This window comes from Parasteatoda tepidariorum, chromosome X2 (assembly GCF_043381705.1).
Source record: "Parasteatoda tepidariorum isolate YZ-2023 chromosome X2, CAS_Ptep_4.0, whole genome shotgun sequence".
In the NCBI taxonomy this organism is placed as follows: Eukaryota; Metazoa; Arthropoda; class Arachnida; order Araneae; family Theridiidae; genus Parasteatoda; species Parasteatoda tepidariorum.
In genome coordinates, this window is record NC_092215.1 from 47,872,123 (window position 1) to 47,896,972 (window position 24,850).

The following is a 24,850-nucleotide window of genomic DNA, read 5'->3' on the forward strand; positions in this document are numbered from 1 at the left end:
TATTACCATAATTTTGTAGAGAAATGCCACAGCGTTTATGATTCAAAACATTAAATTTCAGTATTAGCAGCATATCTAGTGGGGAAGCTATTTGGTGATTTTTTTTTTTACACTTGAGTTTGAAAATTCTATTTTATTGAATTGATCTTCCGTAATATTATTAGTCTTCTCTTTTTCATCTTTGTAGCAACCTGTTTTTATAATTTAGGATCAATATTAATTTTAAGAATTAACAATGCAGGTGAAAAACAGTTTGCAAGAAAGTAACAGTAGTGCAACAGATGCTCTCCCCTTTAGTCAAAGAAAGCGTTGACGAATTCCTGCAACTGCCCCAGAAATAGCCTCTTACAAGGATTGCCATTCCCTTCTCCCTTTCTTCAGTTGCAGGTTTAAAGAAAAAAAGAGCGAAAAAAAAATATTCAAGCTATTTTAAATATTAAGCATTTTTAAATTAAAATTCATGCAAAATTAAAAGTATTCCATCAATTATGTTCTTGAATTATTTTAGAACACAACTCTTTATTTTGAAAATTACTGTCAAAACCTTAAATTTTGGTGTAGAAAATATTAAATAATCATAAATAAAAATGTGTCGAATTGCAATTTATCTAATCCCTTAATTTATTTAATTATTAAAAATAAAAATATAAAAACAATTATCTTATAAAAAATACTTAACAATCATCTTATTCTTTATATGTAAAATTAGTTTGCATTTACTTCCATTTTAACTCCACTTTTCCCCAAAGCAAGCGATTACAAAAAAATAGTTTTGAAGCCTTCAGTTCATAGTTCAGAAGCCTTCAGCCAAGTTCATTTATCAGTTTTGAATGAATAAGACTGGAATTTGAAACTGTTCCTTCGTTTGATGCTTAGCTGTATGTTGACCTACTAAACTATTATAACTAAAACTGCAAGCCCACCTCTACAATACTTGAAACTGCAACCAAACATTACATGAAACAGAAATATTTGTTAATTGGCTAGTAATTTTTTCTATAAATTATGTTTTAATACTTCTAAAAAGAGCACATAAAAATTCTCCACTTCAAAGAATTTGTTTATATTTAGGATTTTTTTTTTTTTAGATATTTTCAAACAACTTAATAAAATCATGCAATTTAACATTTAAAAAAGAAACCTCTGGCTTCCTAGGAATAGGTTTAATTATTCCAGCACTTCTACTAGGAGGTAAAGCTGGAGGTGGAAGTTGCTGATTTCTTGGTGGAGTAGCTGGCTTTTTTTCTTCTCCAGGTATTGGTGGCAAAGGTTTACTGGGTGGTGGAGGATCAGGAACAACTGTTTTTTGATAAATATAACCCATGTTTAAAAACATACTCTATGAATCAAAAAATTATATTTTACAGCTCACCATGAAGACAATTATTAAAAATTTAACCTAAAAATCTGAAATGGTTTAACCTAAGTAACCTTAAATGACTCTGAAGCCATTTAAAATAATTTTGAGAAAAATAGTTTTGAGAAAAAATAATTTTGAACGAAAAATTTGTTTCTGTAAATATGTTTGTTTAAAAAATTTAATTTATTTACAATATTCAGGGGTAATTGTGAGCCCAACTCCAAAATCCTGAAAATTTCATGAGTAAAATAATTAATGACACATTTCAAAAAATTAATGTCTTTATAAATTTAAATCGTTGATATTTACAAAACATGAAATTCTAAATAAATTATATGCAGCAAAATTTAAATGAATAATTGTGTATAAGTTTACTTTTATCTCTAATTAAATTTATTATTCTATCAGAAAAAATATTTACAAATGAAAGAGATGCCAAACATTAGTTCTAGTTCTAATATGTTTGAATAAAATATACAAGAATTTTTATGCATAAATGTGATCAATGATTTCTTGAAACTTCAGGACCTTGGATTTGCAGAAACTACCGGATTTTTTCCGGAGCACAATCATCCCTGAATATTGGTCCATTCTCTAACGATCACAGTGTCAGAAAAAAAGTTTTAAATGCAAATATACCCTTTTTCAAATTAACAAGCAATATTTAAATAAATCTATTTCAATATTATATATTTAAAGAAATAATTTGGACGTCTTTCCCTTCCATTTTTAAAATAAATGTATTTATATGGTTACATTTCTTTCCAGATTTATGTAAAAAATTTCAAATTTTACACAACTTATATAGCCACAAATACTCTTGATAAGATTTATTTTATTCAAAAATAATATTGCAGAGATAGAAAAATAACACAGTTTTGGAGCGAACAATTCCATGAGCAAACAATAATTTGGAGTGAACAATAAGAATTTTTGTGATTGTTTAATTTTAAATAAAACACTTTATTTTGTATAAAATTTCATAAAAGCTAACTATGTTTGCAGAACAAAGATTTTTTTCAGAAAGAAGTGTCGGTAAATTTTCAATTGAAAATGAAGCATTTTGAATTGAAATATAACATTGTGTTCAGACATTTTTAGGTTTCTTAAATAACTCTAAGGAACATTCTTTTTCGTTTTCTGTTGCATAAGATTTTTAAACAAATCCTTACTTTTGTATTGCTGATTTCAAAGCTGCAATCGGTTTCTCTTTCCGAGCAACAGACTTTTCTTAAAATGATATTTTTAGTCTATTTTTTGGATACAAATTTAAAAACATTATATATAACAGGGGGTCATGTAAATGCAGCAACAAACTCTTAGGAGAGTTAGAACACACCATCATGATTATAATTGCATAGGACCAAAGCTTGGATATGACGTCATACGCCACTAGGGGCGCGTTCTTATTATGAACTGTTTCTTCATGTGTTTCTAAATAGGTCATTATAGGCATAAAAAAAAACAGTTCTGTGATGCTAATAATTTTTTTTGGAACTTTCAAAAGAAAAGAAAAAAGACAACCTTCTCAAAACTGTGAAATTAATAATCCTGATTTGTGTGTTAGATGTCAAAACACACAAAACTTTTATATCAAGAAAAAAAAGTTGTATGTACTAAAAGATTAATTCCTATTCTGAGATTGAACAAGCTGAGAACTCTTAAGAAGGAGTTCTGTACATTTATAAAATAAACAGATGATCCCTCTTATTTTCTCTGGAACCTTTTATAGTTCTTTGAGTTTCTCTAATGGAGAATCGAATCACTAGTCTAAGATTTATCCAGATCAGGACAAAGCCACCTGAATCTGTAACTCTGTGCACTGACTCCAATCTGTTGAAAACAGCCATATTTAAGGGTGATGCTTTAACCAAACGTCATCAACAGTTAAATCAAAATATAAGTCAAAGACTAAATGTTTTAATTTTGTACTATTTTGACATAATTCTGCCCAAGCTAGGACCACTTTGTTGGGAAAGATACAGTAAGTATGAAAGCAAATTACTTTGGTTGCTAAAAGTGTATAGGAAAAAAGTGAATTAGAGAAAATAGTGCCAAAATATAAGATTTTTCAATACAAATTTTAATTTAAATAATATTTAGTATTGCAGAGATTTAATAAAAACCTATTAGTCTTTGAGGAGGTACAGGTGGACGAGGAGGAGGTAAAGGTGTTTCACAAGCTTGATAATTTCCAGATGGTGTCAAAGTCCTACTGTCATCTTGATAATTTCTTCGCAGAGTTGAATCAACTTCTGCTAAATTTCTTGAGCTAAACAATTTTTTTTCACAAATTATTTTAACAGAAAAGACATTTATTTTAAAAGAAATGTATTTATATACTACAAAGATAAAATTACACAAATACAGCATGAATAAAAACTTTAAGGCCAGTAAAAAAATTTGGGGAAAATGAAAATAAAAGGGGTTTAAATATCATTAATTCTTAAAGTGCATTGTTAAGAAATAACGTTACAAACAAGATTTGCAATTGTATAATTATCGGAAAAAAGTGATATGTACAAAATTAGAATTTCAAACTGAGTAAAAACTTTAAGGCCATTTTTCCAAATTACATCAAATATTCTTAATTACATGGATAAAACTATCTTTGAGTTTGTTTTATACCACTTGTCTTCGATAGTAGAATTCAACTTAATTGATTATGTAAAATATCTCCTATTTGCATATACTCTTTGTGCTAAGTCACTCCATGAGTTCTCAATTAAGTTGAAATCTGGAGATTTAGCTGGTCATTTCAAAATTGTTAGGCTTGAAACCAATTTTTTGTCTGTACCTTGAATGAATAGCTGTGTTGCCTTAGTGGTATATCTATTTTTTTTCTTGCAAGAAATTCTGCATTTGATAAAAAATAAATTACTATGACATTTTTAAAAAGCTCATGAATTTCATTTTCATTTGCCCAAATAAATTCATTCAATTCATTTTGCCCAAAATAAATGCAGTTAAACTCACACTTTTAAGAGACAAACATCCCCAAACCATCACAGAACCTACACCTAATGGGTGCTTAGAAAATGCAATTGAACCTACACTTTTATAAGACAAACATCCCCAAGCCATCACAAAACCTACACCTAATGGGTGCTTGGAGATTATTTTGCTTTCTTTTTTTTTTACTCATACCAGTAGAACTTCCATCAATTCAATTTTTTTCCCATCAAAAAATTACTTGAATCCATTGGTCATGACTTGCACAATGAAGTTTAAATGCTCTCTTTTGGGCCTCTGAAGCAACCCAGGTTTAGTCAATATTTGCTGCAAAAATGAATCTGTGTTATGCATCATTTTTCGACAAACATTTAAATGTGCCACTTGAATAAGTTTCCTTATTGAGTATTTCCCAGTAGATGCAAGTCTATTAACTCTTCTTTCATCATGCGAGAACATAGCTATAGGACTTCCCCAATATTCTTTTAACCATAATTGCCTTTCGATTTTTAGAAATTGTTAAATACAGTCTTTAATCTTCCTGTCTTTATCATAATATTATGGCTACACATTCCTGCTGGAGAAAAAGCTTCCATCTGTTCTCGTTCATGATCAGTTAAATTCTTACTATTCATCAACTTCACAAAGAGCACCAAAGCTTTGATGAAATGTATGGCAAATTTGCAAATAGAAATGATTTTACAGTGTTCATAGCTAGCATAATATTTAAGCTAGTAAATATATTTTACCTTAAAAATTACAGGTGGCTTTAACGCTTTACTCGGGCTGAAATACTAATTTTGTGCACACCACATTATTCTGGTAACTTCAAATCCTGTTTGTTGCGATATTTTTACCTATATACTTTAAGAATTAATAATAAAATAAAAGGGATTTAAACATCATATTTTTTTGATTTTCTTAAATGCTTTTACTGGCCCTTATTTTATCAAACTTTACTACATACATATAATTACATAATATTTTTTAAACTTACCTTTCAGAAATGTAAGACACAGTAAAAAAGTTATTGTTCATTTAATGAGGGAAATAACAACACAGTACCCATATTGTTTTGATAGAGAAAAGACAAACTAATCTCATAAAAATTACTTAAAAATAATGCCTGCAACTTAACTAGAAAACTGATTCAGTTAAAAGCTTTAAAATACTAAATGTATGACAAGACCAACTATTTAAGCAAATCGAAAGATAAATTGAACACATATTATCTGAAGTTACAACAAACAAATTATATATCTTTATAATCTTAATAGTTAAAATAATTTTTACATTGAAATTAAAACTTTGTGTAAGATAGCAATTCTTTATTTTGAGGACATCAATTTTAGTAAAGAAATAGCAATGCAACTGAAACATTTTTTTTTTCAATTATCCTAAGAAACTTATTGGGAATTAAACATATTTTTATATAAAAAAATTTCTTTCATTTCATATTTTAAAAAAAATTAAACACATATAATGAATGTTTCAATATACATAAAACAACAATATTAATTTCATAATACCTTTGTAAAGGAATCACATCATCATCTTCTCCATCACTTCCACTATATTTATAATCATCAACATCTCTTTCATCTCCTGTAAAAGAAAGATTAACATGCATATAACAAGAAAAAACTTGAGCAATGACACAGTTAAAAATGCTTTAAAAGATAAAATATTCCATAAAATTCAAAAGTTTATTTTAAAAGAAGATAAATAATTTTAAAAAAACTATTTGTAAATTGAACAATTTAAAGAGAGTAAAGGTTTTATGTGCAGTATAACATTTTAGATTGATCTCAGTACAGAAAAAAACAAAACACCTAATTATATTTTCTATAGATACAATATTCCATAAAAACTAGTTTAAAAATATGAACTGTCAATTCCATTTCTACTTTTTTCTTTCTTAAAAGAAAGTCGTTTCAAAAATGGGCATTTAGCAAGTTTTGTGTATCCTATCAAAAAGGGGATTACTCTAGAACAAAGGTGTCAGGAAATATAAACTTAAAATATGTTAAGCTATTCTTAAAATAGAAACTGGTAAATTAGAAATCAATTTGTAGTGTTAAATAAGAAGATAAATATTGCACCACAAGATATGAAATTAAAATTGTATCCTTGGATAATAACAAATAATGCCTCCAAAAACAATTATGAATCAGATTTTTATTTTAGCTTTAGATCATATAATCATAATTTTTCTTATTATAAAGGATGATTCTTTTTTCATTGGAAGCATGTAAATATTTATTCGCTTTTTAATTAAATTCTTGTTAAAACTTTTGACATTACCAAAGATTGCTTTTTTCCTTTACATAAAATGAAACAAGTTCTACCTTTATTTTTGTTACAGCTAAAAATGCTAATTTTTCATTGCAAACTAGTAATTAGAAATATAAATGAGAATTTCTAGTTACAAGTTAATATTTTTGATGTTTAGGCAAACTCCCAAAAAAAAAATCAACCTCACAATATTAAGTCACTACAATGAGCATTATCTATATATTAGCTGTAAGAGCAAAGATAAGAATTTTTAGTGAGCAAAAATAAGAATTATTTTGGATATAACTTTTCAATTTTTTAAAGGATTAAGCACCTATCAACCTCAGAAAATCAGACTAATAAGTCACTTTTAACACCATTAATAAATTTTCGTTAAATTATGTTTTAGAATTTAAACTTAAGTTAGGATTTATATATTGCCACACATGGTCCCTACTTTAGTATTTTGATCAAAAGCACATTTTTCTAGATATTTAGCATTTTTCAGAATTTCATTACATTAAGCATACAATGATATACAAAAATAGAAGGACAGTATAAAAATTAATTTTATCACCACATATTTTATGGAAATTACTAACCTTTCTTAACTTTCCTACATCTATCTAGGTGATCTTTGAGTTGAATTCTAACTTGTCGTTCTGTTGGTTGATCTCGAAGGAATGGGTGCTTCAGTAATTGATCAGTATAAGGCCTTTGCTGATAATCTTTAACTAATACAGTTTCAATAAAACTATGGAACTTCTTTGCCCATTTTTTAGACTTAAGGCGAGGAGGGGGATTACGAGGAATAAGAAATAATGCTCTCATTGGATGCATATCACAAAGAGCTGAAAGAAATTTTTAAAAAATTATTTTTATAAATTGTATAAGTGAAGAGTTAAAGTTAGGAGCATTTACTTTGGTACATTGAGCATTATTTAAGAGCTGTAAAAAGTTTTGATGTAATCAGAAAATATTTTTGGGTTAATAATGTGATTAAAAGAACAAAAAGATAATAAAATTACCAGTGTAAAATGGTTTTATTTGTTAAATTAAAATACACTGTAACTAAATAAAGTGTTACATAGTTGATATATAAGTAAAAGAAAGAAATTAAGAATAAGTAAATGTTCAACATTCAATGTTTTATAACACAGTTTTTTGTACATAGGTGCAACACTCAAGTTTAAGAAATGATGGAAAAAATATTCTTTTAGCAGCAAGTCTTGCGAATTTGTGAACAATGCATTAGTGTCTTTACAATTAGTCGTTTTACCTAATTGTTCTAACAATAATTCCGATTTCCAATTCATCATTATTTTATCAAAATTGAAATTAAAGCATAATCTCAAATTACCTCTAATCAATCTACAATAAATTTACTCAGGTCTTTGAATTCTTATTGTGTTTAAAGTAATTTTGAAGAAACAAGTTAAGATTGCATAACATACAATTACTTTGATTTCTGAAAATTGAATCTTAAAGATTGATACAAAAATTGTTTTAATCTTTTTGGCATGTATTTTTGAAAACTCTAGTTTGGAAATATCACAGGCACGAGAAATAGAGAGCAAAACATCATCCTTTATTTTTATCATAATTTAATTATGAAAGGGGTTAATAATCACACTAAAATGCAAAATTAAAGCAAGAATGACAGTGTTATCTTTTAAATACATGATCAATATGTTCTAATCACCAAGAAAAAGAGAGTATCCTAATTTAAGAAAGTATTTAATTGAAAAAAATTCCAAATATTATCAGAATAAAATTTGGAATAAGTTTCAGTATTTATAATTATATCTATTGACTTACATTTACATTTAAAATGAACAATTTACTTCCGACCTCAAAAAGTTTACATCCAACACAGACATAAAATAATTTAAAATTAATTATATATGGTATTAGATTTTTTAGAAACTATCTGAATTATTTTATTTAAATGTAAGCTTCAAAATTTAATTGCGTTTAAAATTAAGTTCCAAACCAATTCACAGAATTTAAAGGAAACATAACAAAGTAATCATATTTTAACTTTGTGTGATTTACGTCTGATACCAACACTTTAATCTATTTAAAGTGAACTTATTATCAGATTTTATAAAATAAATGATTTTTTGTTAGAATATAGTGAACTAAGCATTTTAAATACAAATTCAATAATTGCAAGTTTAATTTATAGTTCATAAATGAAATTGTTCAAAGAAATTTTTGCTTATTTTTTACGTTTGACACCATAGAATTGCCCTGGACATGTTAATAAGGGTAAATCACTCTTATCCACATGCCTTCAACACTCCTTATGAATTGATGCCAAAAAACAGCCAGAACTTAAAAAAGGTATTTTGGCAATATTACAAACCATTTACAGTATAAAACTACAAACGTGTGGAATAAACTGAATTTCATAACAAAAACATATTTAACTGAAGAAAATTTTTTATATTTTCCTTAATTTTGTGTATCATTAATTATATCTTGTCATTCTAGTGACCACAATATATTTAACTTAGGTGTAATCAATTCTAAAATATAAGTAAATAGTTCTTAACTGAATTGAAATTAAAATACTCACGAGGCTGAGATTCAGCCATTTCTAGAGCTGTTATTCCAAGGGACCACAGATCACTCTAAAAACAATTAGATTTTTAAAAAATTTACAAGCTCAATAAATAAATGCAAACAGTTATAAGATAATCTAAAAAGTAAAAACACTAGTTTTCAATTGTCTATAAAAAAAAATACAAAAACACTTTTAACAGTAAAATATGATTGATAGAAGTTCTTTTTACCAATAACTTGAGCATTTATATAGCATCCTCATTATTTTTCTTTTTAAATAAAACATTAAGTTAAAGGCATAAGTATTATTAGGCAGAGTCAGTTCTAAACACGCCCATATCTGCATGATTTTTTAAATGCTCTCTTGTGAACTGGTTAATCAGTTATACTCTATGAACTCCTTTCTCTTTTTAACTTATTACTCAGAAGGGTGGGGTTACTATGAGTATTATAAATTAAATGCTATCATGTATGTCAACTTAACCTTTAGGCGATTATAATTCTAAAATTAGTTAAAAAATCACACTTGAAATGAGGATAAGAACACAATACAAATTTCCAAAATTATAAATTGTAGATAAGAAAATTAGTTTTAAAAAAAACTACAAAATATATTTTTAAAAAGAATACTTCATTGAGCATTCAGTTAGCGTTTCCTCATCCCACTCCCAGAAGCAGAATATTTTTAGATGTTCTGCAACAGGACTTATTTATACAAATGTTCTGCAAGCATTTCACAGCAAAAAAAAAGTCAGCTTTACCTTAAAATACCATATTTTCATTTATTAAAATACAGGATCATACGCAGATACTCTACATTATTTTTAAATCAAGGCAAACATTCTTGATTTGTTACGTTTTCAATCACTTTCGAGGTGTAAAGTTTTGTTAATGACGATGACTTATTAATAAATTATTATCGCAGGAAAACGCTGTCACTTATTCAAGATACAAATTGTTCAGCAGAACTTCCTTTGTTCTGCGACGTACGTCACAGTTTTAGGCACTTTCTGCTTCTGGGATCCCACTTATCAATGAATAATTTTTTCTTAAAAAATGATGTGCTGTATCATGTTTAATAGCTACTATTTCAAAGTTATTTATAGATACAATTAAAAAAGCAATATTCAACATATTTACTTACTAAGAAAGTCAATAAAAATAGCAATAATTCTGACACTAAAAAATAATAAGCTGATTTTTAATGAAATCTTAACGAATGAATGAATAAAAATAATAAAGAGAAAATTAACTAATATGTAACAAAAATAAGCCTAAAAATAATTGCCAAAAACTCACCCTGTTATCATAAGTAGCATCAGGGTTTTCATCACAAGCAATTACTTCAGGCGCCATCCTAAATATAATAATCAAATATTTTCATTCATTGTTGTACTATATTAATTTTGTGTTTTTATGTAAGTTACACAATTATTGTGATTTTAAGTAGGTTAAAAAAATTTTTAACTCTGATATAAAGACAGTCTTATTTTCTCCTATAATTGTAACAATTTCTCTTAATCCGAAATCATTTTAAATCTGAATCCAATATTTCACCAATATCACTTTCATCAATGTTAACTAAGTGACGATATGTTTAGTTCATTAAAGAAGTTACTAGCTTATTCAACTAACCTAAAATAATTGAACTAATAAACAATCAGTATTTTTTTCTCAAAAACACAGTGTTTAAATATTTAGCAGTTTGTACTGCTAAATTGTACTAATTTTTAGTACTATATAGTAAAATCCTTGTAAAAGGTTTAACTACTTTCGCAAAAGTAATTCACAATTAAAAAATGTAAGAGATTCTATATTTTTTTTCTTCAAACAAGGTTGGAAAATTTAAACCTAAACCAACTAAACTACGAAGGAATCAGAATTTTCCAAAAACTATAGTTGACTTTTTAGAATTGGATTTCATTTTAATTTCACAAAATAATAATAGGACTTAATGGGGTAATGACACAAGAGTTTATAAACAAAATCTGCTATAGGATGCCAAACATAAACAATATTTCAAGCTGTAGGAAAACTTAAAAAACAATGTGGGCAATTCCTAAGGTCAATCAGATGACCAAAATTTTAAACTTAATATTTTTTAAACAAACAAGATTTTATTTTCAAGGTCAAACTTAATATTTTTTAAACAAACAAGGTTTTATTTTCAAGGTAAAACCTGAAGATTCAGAAATAACTTTTAACTTATAAATAACCGTTTGCTATAGGCTGTTAAATGAAAGTCTAAATAATTTGAAATTTTTAACCACAGCAAGTTAATCTCTAACAAGTACAGTTTTTCTTTTTTAAAAATTCATACTAACAACAGAAAATGGAATAAATAATAATTAAAATAAACTATATCACAACAGGTTATCTTGCACGAATGTGTAGAAACTATTTACATTTTGATTTACAAAAAAATTCCCAAGATGCACTTTTGATATTTTACGTCCAACACCAAAATGCATAATTAATTGTACTGTGCCACTAGGATTTAACAGTTAAATTATGATTTCTGTTTAAAGCAAGATTCTATGTCTCATTTGTATAGTCCATTTAGATGAGAACAATAAATATTTTTACTGTAAATTCATAATTATTTTTATGTTCGACACCACTCCTTTATTTTCATTACATTTGTTTTCCACTATTTTTATCTCTTATTTCGCTTTTTCTTCATAAAATGATGTGAAATATGAATAGAAATTACCTTCATTTTTATTTTAGATTAATTTAGAATAGTGTATTTCACTTCAGTAACCTAATAAAATCTGCTTAACTATGATCATTGAAAAAGATTTGACACCTTTAAATCAACGTAACTTGTCTTCTCTAAAAATAGACTGGTAACACAATAAACATTCTATTTTTTTTATAAAACTTTATCAATAAGTTATTGCATATCTACTAAACAATTTCGCAATCATTTAGTGGGCAAAGCTAAGATCATAATAAGCAGTATTAAACAAAAAAAAATGAATAATAATAATAAGTATTCTGAAAACCTGACTATATTCGTTAAATATGTCATGAAAAAGAGAGAGGTTAGTTTCTAAAACAAACAGTTTAAATAGGAATAAATACTAATAATAAACTTTAAAAATAATATGTAGTTTCCAAAATGTATGAAAATAGTCAAATCTCTTAAGAAATATGCATAAATCTAAAAATGCACTTGTGAAATTCTTTCAAAAAATATTGGTATTCAATAAAATAATTCTGAACTTGACACTTTCCCAAATTTATCCCCTGCCTTACTCCCAGGGGTTGAAGTTGAGTTTCATATCATAAAATGCATCTTTTGAAAATATCTAACAAATTAATTGTAAAATCTGATAAAGACTTCAAGATTCCATACTTTTCAGAGCTAATAAATCAACATTCCAGAATAACATTTTTGAAACTTCTTAGAGGGTTGCAATCATTAAAAAATATGCTCTCCATTGTTATAAAGTTGTATAAAAACAAATAATTTCATTAATAAAAATGGAAAACAAAATCTTAAAATTAGCTTTAATTATTTTAAATGTATGCATGAAAAGGATGTGTAAAAAAATAAATAAAAAAAGAAACAAAATTATATTTAGATACATAATACAAACAAAACTATGTATTAAGGAAACAAATTTAACACAAGTACAGAATATTAAAATAAATAAAAAAATGTTTTTGCTTTCTTAGAAACTGAATAAAAATAAAGATTTTGAATAATTAAACCACTATTTTAAAATATACTGCAAAAAAATTTAACATAATAATAAAAACTCAAAAATATTAAAATTAGCAATAATACTCACCAGTAGGGTGTACCAATAAATGTATTTCTTCTTCCGATTGTGCGATCAAGTTGAGCACTAACTCCAAAATCAACTAAAAAAATTTATATATACCTTTACTATCAAATAAACAATTGGATAGTTTTTATTGAAAATTAGACAGAAAATAGGTTGATCTAACACAAAGAAAGCAATAATGTAGCAGCTTTTTTATACCCATGATTGAGTGTCATACTCATTGGAATCAGAACATGAAACAATTAGTTAATGATGTTCCATCATATTTAAAATTAAAATTTTAGATAAAAAATTAGGTAATTTTAGCACTCTGTTAGTCTCATCTTTTTCAAAGAACTTTTAGCTACAGAATTTCCTGCATTAAAAATACCAGTTATCTATGAGAAAATAGGGCGTAGCCAGGCAATGCCAGAACAATTTTGCCCAGAGATTTGATCATTGTAAGGTTAGAATCCCTGTAAAATACTTGTGCTTTAACATTAAATATTTTTCTATTAGTCATAATTTCAAGAGTCCATAGTTTAAAAAATTCAAAGTATTTTTTGTCTCCCAAGCATAATATCCCAAATATAATTGAACACTTAAAAATAAAATAAATACTATAGTTGAAAAAATAGGGGTAATGACAAACCCTATTTCAGCCATGGCTCTAAGAACAGAAAGAAACTAATAATTTTTTAGAGAAACTTATCCTAACTTTCTCTAAATATTTTACTCATGTTATAAACAGATTTCATAATTTGAAGTTAAAACTAATAATAAATTCAAACTTAAGTTAAAAAAATGAATAAAAAAAGAAATTTTTTTGTAGGTAGTACTCTCAGAAGTTTCATTGGGTGGTGCAACCAAAGAAAATATTCAAAAATCATGCAAAAATACTTTTCTTTTGTATTTCTGAAAAGTATTTTTATATTTGGGAAACAAATAATTTTGCAAATAATTTAAATATTAATTAAAGCTACTAAACAAACAATTTTGACAAACATTTAAACATAAAAAATGCAAAAATCATGCTTTATTAAAAAACAATACTTAAAATAAAAAACAGTACTAAACATAAACAAAAAATAATAACAGTTAAAAGTAAAATATAATTTTAATTTATTGAATTTTGAGGGAGGTGCAAGGGCATCTTTTTAACCCCTCATGCGACCACCCTTTTTTTTTTTTTTTTTNTTTTTTTTTTTTTTTTTTTTTTTTTTTTTTTTTTTTTTTTTTTTTTTTTTTTTGTCTGTCTGTCTGTCTTTTTTCTTTACTATCAGCCATTATCTAAATTTTATGTGATTTTAAACATTTTGGCAAATATTCCTGGGCATGAAAGTGTTGCAAATAACAATTTTAAAAAAAAGTTACTATTTTTTAAGAAGATTTAAACTATAAGTTACCAGATTCCGTTTTACAGATAACTATTTTAAAGCATATACTTTGTTTTAAAAGAATAAATTAAGTTAATTTTTAAAAATATTTTGAAAATAATACAGCTTTTAACAAAAATGTTTGCTTCAAACAATATTTTAGTTTATGTAAATAAAAAAAATAGAAGAAAACATGAATATTTCAATTCATTTTAGTTTGGAATTTTAATAGCTCAATTTTTTTCAAGTAGCATAACTGATCTGAGTAACAGGAAATTCACTAAAACATTTATTATTTTTGCTAGATTTGCCATACATATCAATTTTTGCTATCATTCTGTTCATAACTGATTCAACAGGTAGACCAGAATACTAAAGCAAGAAGGCAGTATTTTCAATTAGAAGGAAGAGGATATAAGGCTTTAGCATGGCTGTGTGGTATAAGCAAAATTTTAATATCAAAAACATTTCATTGGACTTGGTGTTATCAAATAAATATCTATAGGAAAAAGTACTAGCATAAAAATAAAAGCAATCATTAAACAAGAGATAATTTTATTTATAAAATATAACAAGAAAAAAATTTTTGAAAAAAAAAATTATTTTTAACTTCAAAGTTTTTATTTAACTATATAGATTAAAAACAAAACAATACTTTCAAAAGTGTTTCTGCAGTTAATACAAATTAGCTATTTATAAAAGAATCATTTTATAAATAACTGCTTAATTAACATTGTTATAGTGACAAAAAAGTAAATGAAGAGATAAATATGACAAAAACAGCTAATTTCAAACGATACAAATTTTAAAATAAAGCAAAACTAGTTATAAAAAATAATTTACAGCAAAAAATGTACAATACTTAATGTTGAAAAAAAGTATATTTACCCAATTTAACTTCAGCATTATCTGTTAAAAGAACATTTTGTCCTTTAATATCTCTATGAATGATCTTGTTTGCATGTAAATGACTTAGACCCTGAAAAAAAATGTGGGCATTATACTATATTCTATAAGTAAGTTTCAAAAAAAAATTAACACAAGTGTTCTCCATTTGTTAACAGGTATGTAATATGTTTTCAATAACATTAATAACCCGTGTAGTAAATGGTGACTGATGCACGTTAAATCTGTCGAGTCTCAAAGTCCTCCATGTTCCCATAACAAATCAATACCTCTGGGGGTACCGATACAGAAGTTTCCTTGTCTTCTGGATTGGTTCAAAATTACAAGGCTACGGCGTTGAACATTTGTAGTCGTAAACCCAAAAATTGGGTCGACTGTTCAACGGCGGTCATAAAATAAAATAAAATAAAATAACATTAATAAGAAGAAAACAAAAATTAAATATTAAAAATAATGTAAAAGAAATATCTTAAAAAATTTTGAGATACTTTAGAATTTAACTATTTAAAAATAAAATTTTTATTTATTTCAAAAATCGAGTTTTTCAAAGGAATGATCCTCTTTATCCTAAAAATACAATTTCTGAACCCCACACTTAATTTTCTTAAAAGCATGAAATCCATTCCAGCATGCAAAAAAGTGAGTTCAAAACCATTACAGATATTTTATTTCAGCCAACTGGGAAAAATATTTATATTGATGACAATATTTGATAAACATAAAACAAAAAGAATCAGTGGGTCTGAAATTAATTTCTGTTATTGTAGATTTGTAAATACATTTGTATTAACCCTTTCTGACAACACTATTAATATATTTATAATGCTATACTTCTCTTTCAATGCTTATTATGCGTGTAAAATTTATTTTGTAACATGTGTACCTATTATTAAATTAATGATAAAATATATAAATCATTCTGTACAAGAAAAATGACTATCATCAAGTAACTCAACATGATAGCAGATCAATTAAAGAGGATTTGGATTGCTTATTTGTGAACAGCATTAAAAGATATGGTTTACACAAAAAGCAAAGAGATTGAGATACCTCTATATTCAACAAACCGGATTATTTTAATTAAAGGCAGCTGCCCCCCCCCCAAAAAAAATCTTTTTAAAAAAAAGCTCCACCCATATTCTAACAATTGTTTTAATTAAAATTAGATTAAAAATATTAAATTTATAAAATTAAAGAAATTTTAAAAAGCTAGGAAATAAGTGATGCCCATTATGGCATGACAATAATCTGTTCTAACTAATTAGCATATTTGAGATCACCCTCTCTAAACACTAAAATTAAGTCGAAAAATCCAATCAAAAGTTACTCAGGGTGAAACGTTTTCTTTCTTGGGTGATATGCATTGACCATAAGTTAAAAGCTATAAAAGGTGGGATTTAGAGTACTACAATTATTTAAACCTGATAATTAGTGACTTTTTTTCAAAACTAGCGACAGGGAGAGAACAACTATTAATAGAAACTGCAACGATATTTTAAAGCTATAAAATGCATATTTTACTGTGTTTATTTCCAAATTTAGAAATTCATTACTTTTTTTTAAAACTGCAGATTGAAAAAATTGCATTTTTTCTTAATAATTTGATGATCAGCAAATAACAAATCAGTTCTATACATTTTAATAAATACAAATTGGAATCAAGAAAATTATTTTTTAATTTTTCAGGCTACTCACCCTCAAAATTTCACGACAGATATAAGCAATCCATTCTTCTTTTATTGGTTGTCCTTTAGTAGCTGGGAATTAAATCATATAATTTAAAATCATGCACATTTGGCTTGCCCAATTATAAGAAATAAAACTGAACTTTGATAAGCAATTTACTTACATTTTACTAAATCAGTTACAGATCCAGCTCCACAATACTCCATGACCAACTACAAAGTAAACATATTAATTGAAAAAGTATAGGTATTTTATAGAAGGCAAACGATTTCTCATAATTAATCCCATAAATTATATATGTTGAGTTAGTTCATTTGCTTAAATTTAATGGCACATGAGTTAGATGCAACTATGCTCGGTCAATTGACCGAGAGAGGGAATTTTCACTTCACTGAAGGCAAGAAAAATAAAAGGAAGAAAGAGCACTAAAGCACCTTGAGGTCATATTTATACATATAATTTATCTTTCAGTACTCTCAAACACCATCTTTTTGACCATAGATTACTTCTAAGACTACTTACTCTAATGAGTAGGAGGCCTTGTCCCTCTTTCTTCGTTTTTAGAGAATTCAAGAAACTTCACATTTATTGATCACAATATTAAAAGAAATAGTGGTTTGAATGATTTCCAGAAGACTTTTAGCTAACCATTAACTTATCATCAAAAGAAAATTGGTTATTTTGAAAGTGCAAAAATGTTTAGCCCTAGTTTTTGGAGCAATTCCCTGAAAATTAAATTTTTAAACTTTTTCATGGTTATGTTGGAATAAGAGTTGCAGTGGCTTAGTGCTTAAGGCACTCAATTGTCAATATGAAGGACTGAAGTTTCATTCCCAGTCGCAGCTTGAAGTCTACTAAGCTTCAGATCAATGGGTAGCTTAACTGGATAAGCAAATTCCAGCTTAACTGGAAAGTAAAAGTGACTTTTAAGCAATGATGACCACATTGCATCAATCATGTTGTTAGTCTCAAAAGTTTGGAACATAACCTCTGCGACTTCTTGTGGCCCACAATGGGCTGCTGCCAGAATATTTTTACTTATATTGGAATGGATGGCCCAAAAAATAACATTATGTTTAAGGTGTAGCAAAGAGCACTTCATGTATTAATCATTATTATGGAAGGTAGGCAGTAACAAGCGTTAATATTTAAGAGTGTAACCTGAATGCATTTACATATATATAAGATTACAATTATAACTTTTTAATTTTCTTTTTCACACCTTTTTTAAGCTAATTTGGCTCTTCACGGTTCATTTTACAAGGCAATAAAAATCTACACTTTACAGAAAATCTTATTTTCTAGAATGCAACTCTACTATCAATTCCAATTTATTTATTATTTTTTTTTTTGAATTCTTTAATGCAATCAGGAATTTACTCACCAACTAACAAAAACATGTTTGGTTTTTTGATTTCATGTAAAGCTTTCATATATATATGAGCTATGCTGTCCACCACAAGGTTACTATTTTCTAAGGGGATCTTTTAATTTTCAACAGCTTAACTGTCATAATTTTTATAAGAAAATTCAACAAAATGTTATTCAAATTTTTTTTGATACATGCTTTATAAGATAATTTTTTTATTATAGTAAAAATAAGAGATATGCTTTTTTTGCCTGGCAAAAGCCCATTTAACCCCTTAACAACAACTTGACTACTACATCAAATTATGAGTTTAATCCGTTATAAAACAAATGATAAAAACAGTATTACATTGCCTTAGTATACAATATATATGGTGAGTCTCAACAAGATAGCAAAACTTAACTGGGTGAACGAACACATCTACACGAGCAATATTCGTCATAGTATGTATAAACGGAATGTATTAAAAAAAAACAAGCAGAGAGAAGTTAAAAGGTAGTTTTCCACTGTCACATTTAAAGAATTAACATAAAAATGGGAAAAGATGCTTCAGAATTTTTTTTTCATTCACAAGAAAATTATTGATATTGCTCAAAGGAAAAAGATGTAATTGTTTCTACAAGGAATTGCTTGAAGAGATGCTCAAAGAAATTGCTTGCTGTTTTAACAAATGTATGTCTATCCCTACACCAGAGGTGAGATGCCTGCATTGCAGCTGATGGAAAATCCTTTGAGAAATTTCTTTGTACATCAATAACATTCCCTCGAATAAAAAGTTTCTTACACATCTTTTCTCATTCTTGCGTTGATTCATAAAATGTGACAAAGGAAAACTACCTTTTAACTTCTCACTGCTCTAACTTGTGTTCCGATGATACATTCTACGATGAATATTGCTCGTTTAGATACATCCTATCACACAGAAAAGTTTTGCCGTCAAGTTCTTGAGTAAAAGGTTATGATTTAGTTTATATAGTTTATATGCATATTATTTTTGAAAAATAAAAAACAGTTTTATCTCACCCAAAGTTTATCATCTTTCCCAGGTAGACATTTTTGAATGAAAGCTCCATAGTAAGTTGCAATATTACGGTGATGTGAATACTGAGAAAAAAATTATTAACACATTAACAAAGATTACATGAAATATAATAATGTTTTATAGTAAAATTCATATACATTAGAAAATAATTTAAAAGTATTAAAAAAAAAACTTTAAATCTTCTTGCATTTTTGTGTTTGAAACAGTTTTAGTAAAGCTTTTACAAAGTTTTGAAATGTAGTAGATTAAATGCATTTGGAAACTAATTTTATAACTGCTGTACTTTTAGTAGTAGTTAAATAACATATACCAGTAAATTTCCTTACTCAAATTTCAGCTTACAAAATTTTGATGTGAAGCAAATAAAACAAATATATTTGAAAATAATTTTACATCACTACATTTTTACTACTTCTGAATGATGCTAAAAACATGTTTCAAAATTTGTTCAGCCACAATTCTTTTAACCCCCTAACGATCAGTTAATTTTCAAGAAAACAGTCATAAAAGTGCCTATTTTTTTATCCCTGAAACTTATATAAAAATATGTGTATGAACAATATATATATATTCACTTTTAAATTGTTTTTAGCTTGAAATTTTAGATAATTAAATTTTTAGGAAAACCCATCATTCAGGGTTACTATGACTTAATGTTGGTTTTCCAGCAAGCAAGGAAAATTTAAAAAATATGTGTTTTAAACATTAAAAAAGAATTTTATTAAACTTGCTTATAATATAAATAAAGATTAGTAATTTTTTCTTGTGTGATAAATTTCAAAGCATGAGATACAGAGGACAATGTCACAATCTGGACAGTAATATCAGGTTTCCTTCCTACATCTCTTACTACCTCTCTTTATCTACAATTACCCTAAAAATATCCTGGTACTGCCATTTGGTATGTAAAATAAGAAATAAAATATTTTCCAGGCAAAAGAAATGAATTAGTTTTGTTCTCATTGGTGCGTTATTACTGAACACTCCAGCCCAGAAATATTACGGGAGCGAGAAATAGAGGGCGAAACATCACCCCGTCATTTTCACAGGAGCGAGAAGGAAGGGGTTAAACCAATAGCAAATGAGCAGTGAGATTAAAATTTATTTAAGACTTAATCTTTTTCATGGTGAATCTCTTCAAAACTTTTCTATACTGATATTATAATATTGGTAGTTTGGCTGCAAGTGAAAGTTTATCATTTGAAGTGCATCGCTTTATTGGTCAACTAATAAAGGGAGATGAGTCAATGTTTTTTTTTTATTTATTGTTTTTTATTTATCATTTCTTACATATGTCTGAGACTTCAACTATTTCAAACTGCTACAAATTATTTTTTCAGTGGTAGTGAACTGAAACAAATTTTTTTGAAACACATTTATCAAAAATAAAAAAAAATAATAAAAAATTAGAACCTAAGCATTCATTAATATAGCCATATATATCTGTGTGCGTGCTTAAATTACTGGTGTTTAGGGGTGAATGAAATTTTCTTCATTCTAATTTATTAAAATATACATTTTTACTGGGAAAAGTATTTTCTGAAACTATGGAGAATTCATAGTAGTTGGAGTTTTTGTCATGTTATTTCTATACGTACCATGTTACAGTAAAAATCCAACTGTCCAAAATTCAACGAACCTAAAAGCTCAAATAACTGGAATTTTTGTAAATTGAGTAAAAAATTTTTTCCTTGAAATAAAATTTCTAGAGATTTTTTTAAACCAAAAAAAAAACAAAAAAAAAATCAATTGGAACATTTGAAAAACCACTGCAAAATAGTAATCAATCGCTGATGAACGAATTCTTCTCTTTCAATTTCTCTCAAACATAAACAAGCATTTAGTTCAAAGAGCACTCCAATGTGAAATTTTCTCTCCTTCAGTAAAAATCTGACATGAAAGGGAAAAAATGAGGTAAAAAAAAAAATCAGTATTGTTTTTTAGGTTGTTTTGAGTACTGACTGTTTAAAGTTTCTTTAAACTAGAGTGTAATAGGAATAAACAAATTAATACATTCAATCATGTAGAAGCTTAAGATGACATCAAAAAAAATTTAGTAGAAAAATTAGTAGATTTAATTTAGTTTTGTGCTCATAACTTGAAGTTAAAATGTGTTTTTACTTAGATAACTTAATTTGTATTTTACATGTACATTTTTAAAAGTAGATAATAAGTTTCACCTCTTTGCAGTTGCATATTTGCAAATAACTACTTTGCATAAACTTAAAAGTATTTTTAAATAAAAATTTTTGGTTTTAATAAATAGTTTGCATATTATTTTTTATTTATTTTACTATCATTTGCTAAACTAATTTTTTTTAAATTTAGTTTACTATATTCACCTTTAAATAAGTTATTCAGGTACTGAATAAATTCTCCTGATCAATAAATTTAACAATAAATTTTAAGAAGTGTCAGAAAGTGAAATAAAAAACAGAATCTAATCTATTTAAATACATTACTTTTTTTAAGACATTTATTTCTAATTTTATTTCCTCCTCTTCATCCTAAAATTTAAAAGTAATAATTAAATACAAATGTAATAAAATACAAAATAAACTGCACTTTTTGCATTGATGGATAATAAATAGGAAAATGCAAAGAAATTTATTAAGACCAACTAGTTTCAAAATTTTAGAAAACAAAAATAGACATTTTATTCTGTACATAAGATTATCGATGCACAAGAATCACACTACATTTTTAGAGCAAACAGATTTTTTTTTCTTTTTAACCTGAGAGAAACTAGTTTTGAATCAATAAATTTACCTTTGAATTCATATGGTTAAAAAGGTTTTAGAAACAGTAAATGTCTCTTTGACTAAAAAAAANAAAAAAAAAAAAAAAAAAAAAAAAAAAAAAAAAAAAAAAAAAAAAAAAATTCAGTTACAAATTAAAGTGATTTTGGTACTGAAAAAATATTGCTATGCCCTTTAATTTTGCAAGCTGACAACTTGCTGTGCTTTTTGACCTTAGGTTAATCGAATATTTGGTCAAACTGCACAAAACAGAGAAATTATACGTTAAATAAAAACTATTGAACATAAAAAATATTTACTTGGCCCATGGCATAATTTTAATGAATCCGGTGCAAATTTTGTAATAATTTAATGGAACATTTCTGCAGAGTTTGCAGTTTTAGTAAATGTGATTATTGAATCTGTTGTAAAAAGCATATAATTCTATTTAACATTCCTCAATAACATTCCTCCTAATTTCTCACAGAAGTCAGAAGGCTATGTATTTTTAATAATTTTTTTTTCTTTCAAAAGCATCAGTTTTAAGTAAACATAAAGAAAATCAACAATGATTTGAACTGTATAAAATGTTGAAACTATTTTTGCTTTAACATGCTAGTTTGCAACAATCATACAAATCTGAAACTGTTTTTGCAACTAGTAGTTCATTATTTTTTTCTTCTCANCAGCTGAACATATTTAAATAATGTTATAGTAAGTGAAATAGTTTAGTATAGCTGAAATATCATGGCTAAATATCCCATAGATTACGCTTTGAGTGGGTACCATTTTTTAAAAGACAAAAACAAGAAACAAAATTCCCTGTATTTTCCCAGTTTGCAAGGAAAAAATCAAAATTCCCTGCATTTTCCCTGTTATTTTAGGTGATTTTTAAATTCCCTGTATTTTCCAGGTTTTCCCTGTTCTCCATGTAGAGTGGCAACCCTGATATTCTATTTAACATTCCTCAATAACATTCCTCCTAATTTCTCACAGAAGTCAGAAGGCTATGTATTTNAAATTTTCTTGTCAGGTTTCTTTTCACAATTAAAAATAATTTCCACTTAAACAAAATTTTTATGCAGAACAAAGTATTTCCATTGTTAAAAACATCATGCATTCAGCTTTAAAAAAACAAATCATATGAATGGAAGAGCAAAAACCTAACTGAAGTAGCACATCCAACGAACATAAATGTATAGTTAAAACTAATTTGGTAATTTTTGAAAGCTGTAAGTTCTCTTTACAAATAAGAAAAGTTTATTCAATTTTCTGTCATTCTTATATGAAAGTTAATAAAACTATTAACTAAAGACAATTAAAATTTACATAAAAATTGCAAAAAATAAGTTACCTCAGTGACATCCATAATCTTGATTGCAGCAAGTTGTCCTGTTTTTGTATGACGTCCCTAAAATGACAACAAGAAAAAATAATAAATAAATAATCCATTGTATAGCAAATAATGTTCTAATAAAAAGACACAAATATGAAGGGGGGAAGACTATAATGAAAAAAAAAAACTAAACTCAGTGGCGCGACAGCCCATAGAGGACCAAGGCCTACTGTGCCCATCTCAGTTTTCTTGACCTTGGGCTCTGGGGTGCAGGAGCAGATGTTCCGGTCAGGTGGTCAGCTGAACGCGGAACCCCCAGTGTTTAGTTCCCAAGCATGCTTGGTACTCATTTATCGACCCACTGAAGGGATGAAAGGCTGAGTCAACCTGTGGACCGAGGACCTGTGGCACGACAGCGCGAAGCGCTACCGCTCAGCCACCGGGCGTCGAAGACTATAATGGCTTCACTTAAAAAAAAAAAACTGAATAATAGCTTTAAAAATAAATTTTAAAAAAAAACTGCTTATTCAAAGAAAATATGAGAAATAGAAAAACAATTTTGCATAGTAACTAAGTTTTCTCCAAAGAAACTTTAAATGAGCACTAAAAAAAATATATAAAAAATACCATTTAAATCTTTTTTCTTAATTTATAGAAAAGAAAAAACATTATTTTAAGATAAGATTATTGTCCACAAGATCGTTTTTTTATAAGTCATGACTTTAAAAGTTATAATTTACTTATTAAGCCCATTACTATTTATTTATTAAGCTTATATCTATTATTCTACATCTATAAAGCAATAAAAAATATATTTAGCATTTAATGTTTTGTTTTAAGAACTAAGAGGATTTTTTTTCTACATCTCTTTTTTTCAACTTCTTTACAACTTAATTTATTATTTTTTTTAATATTTGTTTGTCAGTTTCTTTTATCTTGAATATTCCTAATTGATAACTATTATAGTTTCTTTTTCTATTTAACCCACTAATAATATAGCTAAGTTAGATTATTTTTCAATAATGACTTAACTTATTTATTACTATAAAATAATATTTACTAATAATTTTTTTGGAAAAAAATGTGGTCATTTGGTCGTTGAATATTTGATACTCCACCTGTGTTTTTGGCCAAATATTCGGTATTCAGCCAAATCACTATTCATTACATGCCTAATATTTTCCTTAAAACATGGACTAAAGGTATAGAAAGAGACCTATCTGGAGAGCTTGGGACTATTAGACAGATAATTCTATTAGAACCCTGAAAATGAGTAGTGTGGATGTACCGGAAATTCTGATACTCTTTAATATTCTAAAAATGAATTAAGTATATCAACGAATGAGATATTTCAAAGGTGAGAATACTACCTTGTAAACTTGTCCATAGGTTCCATTTCCAACTACTTCAATCAATTCAAATATACCAGCAGGATCCTAATTTAAACAAACAAAAATATTCTTATAA

General features: G+C 26.8%; 1 protein-coding gene across 2 annotated transcripts in view; it reads right to left on the reverse strand.

The window, feature by feature from the left end:
* Nucleotides 1–24,850, reverse strand: part of LOC107449496 (serine/threonine-protein kinase mig-15) — a 64,419-nt gene that overhangs the window by 37,267 nt on the left and 2,302 nt on the right. For both annotated transcript variants that reach the window (XM_043045543.2, XM_043045542.2), the window contains exons 2-15: nucleotides 24,754–24,819; nucleotides 23,402–23,458; nucleotides 21,772–21,816; nucleotides 19,291–19,371; nucleotides 17,062–17,110; nucleotides 16,908–16,969; nucleotides 15,195–15,285; nucleotides 12,955–13,027; nucleotides 10,454–10,511; nucleotides 9,168–9,222; nucleotides 7,189–7,437; nucleotides 5,842–5,917; nucleotides 3,487–3,632; nucleotides 1,142–1,299 (exon numbers count right to left, since the gene is read on the reverse strand). In XM_043045543.2, the coding sequence (XP_042901477.1) occupies nucleotides 1,142–1,299; nucleotides 3,487–3,632; nucleotides 5,842–5,917; nucleotides 7,189–7,437; nucleotides 9,168–9,222; nucleotides 10,454–10,511; nucleotides 12,955–13,027; nucleotides 15,195–15,285; nucleotides 16,908–16,969; nucleotides 17,062–17,110; nucleotides 19,291–19,371; nucleotides 21,772–21,816; nucleotides 23,402–23,458; nucleotides 24,754–24,819 (1,266 nt within the window). The remainder of the gene's footprint in view (nucleotides 1–1,141; nucleotides 1,300–3,486; nucleotides 3,633–5,841; nucleotides 5,918–7,188; nucleotides 7,438–9,167; nucleotides 9,223–10,453; nucleotides 10,512–12,954; nucleotides 13,028–15,194; nucleotides 15,286–16,907; nucleotides 16,970–17,061; nucleotides 17,111–19,290; nucleotides 19,372–21,771; nucleotides 21,817–23,401; nucleotides 23,459–24,753; nucleotides 24,820–24,850) is intronic.